Source organism: Macrosteles quadrilineatus, unplaced genomic scaffold (assembly GCF_028750875.1).
Source record: "Macrosteles quadrilineatus isolate MER2022 unplaced genomic scaffold, UCM_ALF_1.0 Scaffold_2__2_contigs__length_208266976, whole genome shotgun sequence".
Classification (NCBI taxonomy): Eukaryota; Metazoa; Arthropoda; class Insecta; order Hemiptera; family Cicadellidae; genus Macrosteles; species Macrosteles quadrilineatus.
In genome coordinates, this window is record NW_026542595.1 from 196,897,539 (window position 1) to 196,907,900 (window position 10,362).

At 30.4% G+C, this 10,362-nt stretch overlaps 1 protein-coding gene across 2 annotated transcripts; it reads right to left on the minus strand.

Annotated features, from left to right (window-relative positions):
- Nucleotides 1-3,635: 3,635 nt before the first annotated feature.
- Nucleotides 3,636-5,828, minus strand: LOC128987971 (uncharacterized). Of its 2 annotated transcripts, none has more exons than XM_054409123.1 (3): nt 5,800-5,828; nt 4,835-5,033; nt 3,636-4,085 (listed from the first exon to the last, which is right to left on the minus strand). In XM_054409123.1, the coding sequence occupies exons 2-3, from the start codon at nt 4,999-5,001 to the stop codon at nt 3,719-3,721; spliced, it is 534 nt and encodes a 177-aa protein (XP_054265098.1). In that variant the 5' UTR covers nt 5,002-5,033; nt 5,800-5,828; the 3' UTR covers nt 3,636-3,718. The 2 variants fall into 2 exon arrangements, with proteins under 2 accessions (XP_054265098.1, XP_054265099.1); XM_054409124.1 differs by having other exon boundaries at nt 5,723-5,827.
- Nucleotides 5,829-10,362: the final 4,534 nt, after the last annotated feature.

A 10,362-nucleotide genomic window follows, 5' to 3' on the forward strand; every position in this document is an offset into this window, starting at 1 on the left:
AAATAATAATTTTTTATTTCCATAGTAAAGAAACATCACTAAACTATTATTCCTTTTGAACTGTATTATGACTATGTTTTATACTGTGATGTATAACATATAAACCTAAAAATCTAAACAAAGAACTGAAAATTCAACCGCAAATTGGTACAACTAGTAACTTACTGCAAAAGTCTTAACCATCTTGGTGGTTAAACACAATGAAAGACAGTACTCACTTCAGGTGCAAAAAACTCCAATGAACTTAAGAACTCGATAGACAAATCTATCTATTAAATAAGGCAAGTTATAATCCATAAAACATTTAATTAAATGAAAAGTAACACGTAAGATATTTATTTTCTACAGTAGGCCTATAAAAGTTATAGTATATTCTTTTTCTGTATGCATCTCTTGTTAAATAAAATTACTTTCAAACATTTAAACATATTGTTATTTTTTTTAGTTTAACATATTTAAACACATATTTATAATGATTATGTTTCAAACACTAACTGACGACTGCTCGAAACGATTGTGAGGTTGAACCTCTAGCAGTTCAATCTAACATAGCTTTAATAACAGGAATAGTAGATGAAAACAAAACAAATCCACTTGAAATAGTATTTTTAACATCGACTGATGGTTAGGTTCTCCATAACTAAGTTGCATAATTTTTCTAATTCCAAAATAATGTTTATCCTTGCTTATTTATAGCATCCCGTTAGAAGTTTTGCAATGTACCATAATGTTGTCTTAATTCTTAAAACGTGTTAAAACATATTGGTTCATTATACAAAAAACCGTTTGTACTCAGCACTAATGATGTCTACATTTGAAGAAAAACATCGCTAAAAGGAACTGAGGTATAAAAACCATTCGCTTCTATGCAGTGTAACTAGGTTAAGTATGCATTCTTTGTGGCTTTGAAAAAGATAATTGGTTTCAAAAAAAAATCCCAAATTGAAACTTGGTGGAAACAATGTTCCTCAATAGTTTTTCTTTGTATGTTTTGTTATCTTAATAAAAGGTAAGAGGTTTAAACAATTGTAGTATGATGACATATAGACATTTAAACATAAAGAACTTCTGTGGTTAGCCAGACTTTTGTCAGAACAGGCATATTTGTTTTATGTTTAAATGCTTTTAAGTTTTTAATTGTAATTTTTGTACGTTCCCTTTGTGTTTACCTTGACGATGTTTACAACCGATCAACACTTCAAGTACCTGAAGCTGACAATAGTGTTTTAACACAGAAAAATTTACTAAATTGACACATTTTTCGAGCTGTAACAGTAATTACATAATTTATTCCTACTTGTCCAACAGCTCATAGCCAAAACCTGGCATTTTAAGTAGACTACACTGCAATGTACTTATAAGTTATTCCAAACTGTCATGGCACCGTTTTTAGTTAAAAGACTATCAGATTCCCATTATTCGAGATGTTTTGTGAGGTCGCAACAAAAAACCGGCCAACATCATTAGGAACTCTCTTTGTACGTAAAGCGTTTGTTGCGTTAAGGTTCATTATTCTATTGCAACTAACTTTTGTGTAGCATTTTTTAAATATGAAGATGTCATTGCTATCATTGCTATTTTCTATATGCATAGTAAAATTTATTATGACTAGAAGCACCATATATAAAGTATCTAAAAATGTTTAAAATAAGTTAAATATTTACAAGCATATTTAAATCTTCACGGTTGTAATCCAGTTTACGTTGTTTACCTTGTATAAAATGAATACTATGATACGGTTTTTAGAATTTTTTTTAAAGAGCCATGTAACAAATGAAGGGTTCGTGAACTTACAAAAAAGCTCAATGAGGGACAGGACTACCACGATTACTAATATTTGTTTCAGGAAAATTCCCTTGCCATAAATGAAAACACCCAACATTATTTTTATGGATGAATCCCAAAGTTGAACTCGTTCCAAATGGTGTGGCGTTAATAGTGCAATATGTATAGTTAATAGTTTTCAACATCTGCATTTAATCTTAAAGAAAATAATTATGGTAAGTTAGCTTTCATTATTTATTCCATAAAAAAAATAAAAATAACTAGTCATAGGCGAGCAAAATGTTTGAAGTTATATGTATTACTGTAGATAGTACTCTTACTGAATGTGTTGTAAATCATTTTTAGTTTTTATAAGTTGAAACAAGGTTCTTAATCTTCAGTTCAATTGTATTTCTACTATTTAATAAGAGATTGAGATGCTTGAATGATCATTTTGTATTGATAGTAAGCAAAATGTCATTTTGATAGCTGACTGCGTTATGCCCATGAGAGAAGGATATTTAATATTGTTATGTTAATTTTATGTTAGTAGATGTATACTCAAAAGAACGCTAGTCTGCAAAAATTTATTTGCGAAACATATTCACAGGCCTTAAGCATTAAGTTCTATTTAAAGCTTTTTTTATATTTTTTTTATATTTAAATTCATTAGTCCCTTTTACTGAATCCATTAACCCTACCTGATTTTATGAATAGGTGAGCAGGTCTATAGAACTGCATAATTAGCTAAAAAATATAACACATTTGACAACATAGGTTTCAAATTTAAAACATATTTCAACTAATATCAGTACAGTCATAATACCGCGTATTAAAGATTGTGTCTATTATATACTGGTAAAATTCAACCATGTATTAAAAATAAATTAAACGTGTTCTATTATTTTTATAATTATTTTTGGAATTAAAGATGATAATATAACTAATTCCACATTAGGTTAACTTCTTTGAATGTATAGTTACTACTATAAAAACATGTATGCACGATTACTAAACATGTGTAATATTTATCGGAGAAACTATGATTGTTAGGAATTCTTTAATTGAATTTTCTGATTGCTTGCCTAATGGAGTGGAATCGTAAGTATCTGGAACTCAACCAAGTTATTCAAGATTATTGTCTTGGTTAATCGTCTGTACTTTAGCTCTGGTGAGTTTATTCAGTTTTGTGTGGTATAAAAAAACTCTATTTGATTACATTACATCCTGATTTATCGATTTACGAACAAACTAAAAAAGTAGGCCAGTCAAATATATTATAGAAACATAATTATCCTAAATATTTGGCAGAAAACACTTGAGAACATATTTTACAGGTAAATATTGTATTCTGTATTTAACGGCTCAATAACCACCCCTTGTATTGCCAATATATTCCTGCAGAAAGAAATTTTAGAAAGTATGAGTCCTAAGAAAAGTCATGAATAATTTCGAAATTATTATTGACTAGGCAATTAACGTAAGCTTAATTACCACAGCTCATGTAATATGGTATCACAATGCAGACATCATATGAACAAAATCTAGAACCAATAAAAACGTACATAATAAAAAATTTTATTTACCATAAATCTATTATGAATAAATTTAAAATTAAATTAAAATTAATTACTCCATTACCATTTAAAGTAATACAAAGCCCCAAAACATAAATTTACAAAGATTCAACCAACTCATTTCAATAATATACAATAATATGTCACTATTTGGTTTTTGTTAAAGTACTGATCTGTTTTACTAATAACAATTACCATAAATGGGTGTAATAACATATGATGTTCTTTTACTAGACATAGTCATTGGAAAAATGCATACATAGAATAATAAATTTGATATGCCATTTTCATTAATCCATTAAAAGAATTTTGGGGGATCAAAGACGAAATAAAATATTTGGATTATAGTTTAATTTTATATTATGTTTTCTACTACTCTAGGCCACATCTTTTTCGAGTCTTGGAGAAAGTTTAAGATTATCTCCAGGGCAAATATCTCCTCTAGGTCCAGCTCCACATGATATTTTCACACTCTTAGGTTGGTTAAATCCATACAGCTGCACCCTTGCGTGTAACTTATCACATCCTGTTCTTCTTCCCCTGATTCCAAATCTGATTTTATCTTTGATCTTTTCGTCGTAACCGAAAACGAAGCTGTTTGTAAGATATTTTCCAGACTTATTCATCCAAACAGCTTCAATAGTTGCTCCTTCAACAGATGCTGTGCACAATACAGCATTGTCCGTTCCCTCCATTCCTTCAAGCTCAATGAAAAAATCAGCAATCTTGTAGTTATTTTGTTTTCTGAAACAAAAAAAATGGATTCAGGCTTCGTGTGTGAATTAATATAAATATATTTTTTTTTGTGATAAGCGTAAGCTGTACATAAATCTTGTAGGGAACATACCCACTTGTTTGGTTTTGGGAATCAATTTTTAATTTAAATCAATAGTTGGTTGAATATATTTTAGAAAAACACTCTAAAAGAAATATATGGGAAAATGTTGGTAAAATGTTTAATGGAGATTCGTTTTGCAACCCAAACATGAGTTAAGATTTGGTACATGATTAACTGAGAGATATTGCAGGGGATAATGATCAGTTAAATCAAGGATATATTATTGCAAACTCAATAATCAAGGACAATTTTCTCTAGTTTTAAGCTACCAAACACTTATCTCTAGCTGCTGGATTGAACCTCCATCTCTCTGATAAGGTGGCCACTATAACAGCTTAGCATTGCTGATATAAGCAGTAAAGAAATTTTTGACTCAGTGTATTAGCTCACCTAGACGGAAGAAACCTCTTAAAAATACCATTAAAGGTGAGAAGACAAATTAAGAAATATTATATTTGTATGGTTTCAATACACCCTTTATACATGTTTCAAGGTGATGATGTCTAAAATATGAAAATTTCATTGTTGAGATAACATCTTTGGAGCTGATTTTCTAGCCAGTTTTACTTAAGCTGACCAATAACAGATGTAACAATAATTGCAATGTGGCATCGATGTGCATCAAATGGCAAATCTAAGTAATAAATCATCTTACTCATTATCAGGAAAGCCTATGTGTTGGTCTTTTCCACATGTCCACTTCGTAGCGTCCTGATTGTCAGGCCATTGCTGTTTCTCACAGGCGATGTACTTTACATATGGCAGTGCAGACTGGACTAGACGAAACGCCAGTAACAGAAGTGTGAGTAGTTTTATGAACATCTTGTTTGACCAAATCAGTGATCGTTGATTTACTATAAAAACGCAGAATATATTTACGTGAAAAGAAGATTATAAGACATTGAAGAATTTTTGATTTGTACTGAAATTTATAATTTTATTCCAAGACTTAATCGGCCTATTGGTCGGTTGGTTTTTCATTTGAAAAAGGAAAACATTTAAATTACGTATATATTAAGAGGGTACAACATCGCAGAAAGGTAGGTGTTATACCCCAAATTGTTCCGTCTTTTTTTAGTGCTAGGTTCTATAGTCGTAGGGTGTTTTAACTAAAAAAGGATCCAAAAAATTTTTCCTCATTACAGAGCTTTAAACACACAGGGATGAAATTTTACTTCAATTTTGTAATACAAAAAATCTTTGATCGAAATAAAAAGAATATTGCTCTTTTTCCTAATTTTAAGTTTTTCAATTCTTAGGAAAATATCTGTAACTTTTTGGGTTGAACATTTAGTTTATTGTATAATGAAATCTTTCTATCTATGCTTCATTTTAATACAAAATCGTCATTTTTAAGATAAACAAATTGGATCATTTTGTATGATTAAAAACAGGATCATTTGGAAGTTTCAACAATCTTTTATCTGCAATCCTTTATAACTAAGACATATACAAAATCAATAAAACTAAATTAATAAATTATGAAAAAAAACACCATTATTGTTACAACAAATTTATAACTTTAAAACATCAGTTACCATACCTCAATCATCTAACACTAAACGATACAAATATATGAGCTGTTTTAGTTAAATTCAGTACGAAATAAATATAACTTACAATTGCAATCTGAAATGTGTTTTGCGAAATTGCTGAATTCAATCTAAAGCTGAAATATTTGACAAGATTTTTTTTATATTGTTAACACAACTGTGGTGTCAAGTTTAGGTATGACAGTATTTACCTGATCTGTTAAGTGTTGGTTGTCTCGGAAATGTGGTCTAATAAAATCATATCACTTTTTTTAATCAACTCGATAGTTCATTTTGTATCTAGTTACGAAGTGATATGTTATTATTTTCGTAATACGATAACCAATGACACTACAGTCTCCGATTACATATAGATACACAAACCAATATCAGCCAGTATCGCCTGATTGGTTCTGTGTTATCAGCAGAACCAATCAGCTGTTAGGATTCCCCTTTCCCGATGAAGTGGGACAAGTATTTATATCCTTAAGGTTTAGCCCATTTGATCGATATTACCTAAACATAATTGAAATTAAACCCCTTTAAAAGAGGTCATTGTGTTTATAAAAATAAAAATAAATTTAAACTATAGATAAACAATTGTGTTTTATTGAAAATTTTGTAAGCAACTGTTAGTTTGTATTGCATTTAATTTTTGTAAAGGCTATCCAAAAAGAAGGGTAGTAAAATTATATATATATATGACGATTCTCAAGTGCTCACATTTTCACATTGATTATACTGTATAATACAATGCGCTAAATGAAATTTTTCTGATTGCATTCGATTCTCTTGGTTGCCGAGTGCTCTTCTTCAAATATGAAGGTCGCTGGTTTGATTCCAAGCGAGGTTTTGCAGGGTCTAGATTCCATTTCTGATTAGGCTATAAATTTAATTATCCTATCAAACAAAAAGTTGAAGATAAATGAGAAAAAGGACAGGGTTTGGACCGTTTCCTTTTAAAACGTTAGAAATCCAATGACAAAACTAAGAACAGCAGATGCCGTTTATTGAAGCATACATTGCATGAACTAAATATGGCCTAGTTAACATAAGCGTCTTTGCCACCAAGACTGATACTATATAATTGGTTACGTACCTTTGTCCGTCTTTAGTCTTAAGCTAGTCTAGGGATGACTAGTTTCGGGTCAAAGACTCATTATCAAATCCTTGTCAACATCAAATTAGAGTTGGTCATAAATCCGACAGACTTCTTCATCAACCCGTAAATACAGTTTGACATAAAGTTCACAATTAAAAACACAATATAAACACATTTAAAAACAATAGGCTGGCCACATTTTCGTGTCTGCCGTGTAACATGTGTATGGAGGCTTCTGCCGGATTTATGACCAACTCCAATTTGATGTTGACAAGGATTTGATAATGGTTCTTTGATCCAAAACTAGTCATCCCTAGACTAATTTAAGACTGAAGACGGACTAAGGTACGTAACCAATTATATAGTATAGTCAAAACTTCTTTGTAATTGTTGAGCCATTATATCAAAAGTTTGTTGATGAATGATTTGTATTTTCGGTATTTGACCCTAAAAGTTCTTAGGACTAGTGTTGCGCTCTCGCCCGAAGGAGTAGTATTAGTCATACCGTACAAATCAAATTGCACGTACTGACCCATAAATATGTTTTATATTGGTCAATATTTTACTTCCATACACTAGTCAAACATTTTGCGTTTAAAATTTGTAAAATGAACTCATTGACAACTTAATTTGTAATTTATATGCTACAGGCAGAATTTAATTCTTAATGGCTATTGATAAAACAATTTTAACAAATAAGCACAATTTATTCTATCGGATTGTAGATGTCAATCACATAATATGACAGCTGTTATCCACCAATACAAAGGTCAAAGACGATTGTAGGGAATGAAAGCAGGCGATTGTATCCTAATTGTATTGACTTTATAAACAGTCCCTAAACATTGTTTGCCCAGTTCTGTCCAATAATGGATCTTTGTGTACCAAACACTCAGCCAACAACTGTACAAATCACTCCAGCAAATAAATATCTTTGCGATATACTTTACGAAATGACAACACAATAATATCAATCCTCTGTTATTTTGTATTTGTTTTTGTGTTTGGTGTTATCAATCGCTTTCCCCTCTGGATTACTTATATATAATTAATTGATATTGTAAGGCCTTACCTTAGCAATCATATTAAGTTATATTTGATCCGTTATTAATTTGTAACCCGAAGGTCCATATACAGTAATCCATCCTTAATAATTTTAACAATTGACAGTCGCCGGCAACGTGTTCCCAAAGTGAGGTTAACCCACACTTCAAAAATCACAGTTTTGTATCCATATCTTTTTTTACTACTTTCGTGTCAACTGTAATTTGTAATGTAATAAATATTATTATACTTTCTACGAAACCTATCGGGTAGATACTACTATATACATTTTGACCTAGATTGATGCTGATTGAATAGTGAAGATGGACTTGCGGGTTCGAAATTAATATCGGTTTGAAAATAACTTTATAGGATTGCTAAGGTAAGACCTTACAATATCAATTAATGTATATTTGCCTCTCTGTTTAAGTTAGTGTTTTAATACATAATTTTACCCTCTATAAGGTTGCTAGACTCATAAATATCAAGTTAAATTAAGAAATCAAAAATTATTTTAATACAAAATCTGAACTGATAACGTACGCCATCCCAAGAAGAGATACCTCTTCTCCTACCTGTGAGTATTTTTTAACTTAATAGATTAAATCAAAGTTTTTAACGAAGTATGAGATTATGGTAATTGCTACTGTTATGGGTAGGTAGGTAGGTATTCAAATAGGTTTCCAACGCCAAGGGTGAACTCCAATTACTATACTGGCAAGACCTTGTAAAACCAATCATAATAGATAACAATAACATGTTTGCTAACTATAATATCTAACTATTTCAAGTCTTTTTTATGCATAATGCTAAAATCGTGACTAAAAACAAAATTCAAGTCAATTCAAAGACTCATTACACTAATCATTAAGATTCCTTCTAATTAGAATATAACAGCACTTTTGTTCGAGTTTAAATAAAAGTGCCAGTTTAAATGTATTTTTAGTCTCAATACAGTCCACAAAGACAAAGAACACAAGGTCTGGTGGTAACGACAGTTTATATGTTTGCATTTCTCTGTCCATTCGGTGCAGCATCATTCCCTACATATGTTCTGAGGGGTTAGGAATATAGGTTGGTCAGCTATTGTTTTACTGTTCTGAAACTTCATAGCAAAAAACATTCACATACCAGATCAAAACAGTTATTTAATTGAAACTTTAACGTTTTTGTTCAAGAAATACTTTTTTAAACTTGAAATACAATGTAAACATTACCTTATATACCGTTGGTAGTGTTTGGTCTGTTTTAAATTGCAAAATATTATTTGAATATTGTTAACACATTCACTACCAAGCCATGCAACTTTAATTTACATTTTAGTGAGTCAACTTGTAGCCAACGTGTTAATGACTAAGGATTTTAATTGTAAGAAACGCATTTACCCAATAAAGTGGAGTTTATTTTGATGATGTTTTAGATGAGACTAAATAAAACATAGACTCGGCATGAAGAATTAAACCAACCGAAATGCAATAAGTTGAGCTATTTAGTGTAAGGAAATAGGATTGTAATTGTAAAGATCGCTTTGTAAATATTATATTTTAGTTTTATATGCTAAACTATCCGCTGAGTATGATATAACACGGGGTTGAGTGCTGAACTCCAGGCTCTGGGACTCAGGCTAAATTACTTTCAAACGAAGAAACCATTCTCTGTATTTTATATTTCAATTCATTAACACTCCATATTAATATAATCATTGGCTATAACTAAAGCTAGTTGAATTGAACAACAAACTATAAGATGAGCTCATAGAAATAAACTAAATGATATCAAAACATGTTGGTGACATTGTCACAAAGGAACAAGAAGTCTTTTGCTTCAAATAGATGCAAAATAGTTTAGGAAAATAATACATCTGGAAAAACTCAATCGGTTTTATTGGAAAAAATTCAATAGATATGATCAGAATAGACAGCACTCCCGTTGGGAGCTCAGACAAGTTTTGAAATGCCAACAATGAATATGTCATTAGTGAAGTCTTTCAAATGGTGTTTTATTCTTTTATTCAAAACGCGCACTTATCATTTGAAAATTCTGTTTAAGATTTTCTGTAGTGCGAAACATGAAGATAAAAATGGTCTATCTTCAAATAAACTTTTTAAAAATAGTATATAAATTAAATTGTAATGATATTTTAAATTTCTAAACGTTGTTATTGTCGAATCATGTTAAAATATTTGAATGCAGTATGAATTGTATATTTACTTTTTCGATACATACCTTAGGGGCATTTCCTTATTTGTACTGTCGCGGTCTACCAATAGATGCTGATAATAATATGCAAATACTTTGATGTTAAGTGATTTTCAAATAACAACTTTGAAGGAAAATAATTCACTATGGTGGATAATAGCTAAAACTGTCACACTTGATTTGTTCCTATGAAAGATGTCTAGTAATCCCGGGGTCAAGTTATTGTAAAATTCGTTCTGAAAATTTCAGTGTGCAAATCACTCTGGTTTTCAAATTTAAACTATAAATGATAACATTTAAAAAAAC

Bases quoted from the DNA above. Each gene is read 5' to 3' on its own strand.
- LOC128987971 (XM_054409123.1), bottom strand. From the start codon at position 5,001: ATGTTCATAAAACTACTCACACTTCTGTTACTGGCGTTTCGTCTAGTC. The intron at 4,086-4,834 runs GTAAGATGATTT...TTTTTGTTTCAG, and splicing joins ATAGGCTTTCCTGATAATGA to AAAACAAAATAACTACAAGA.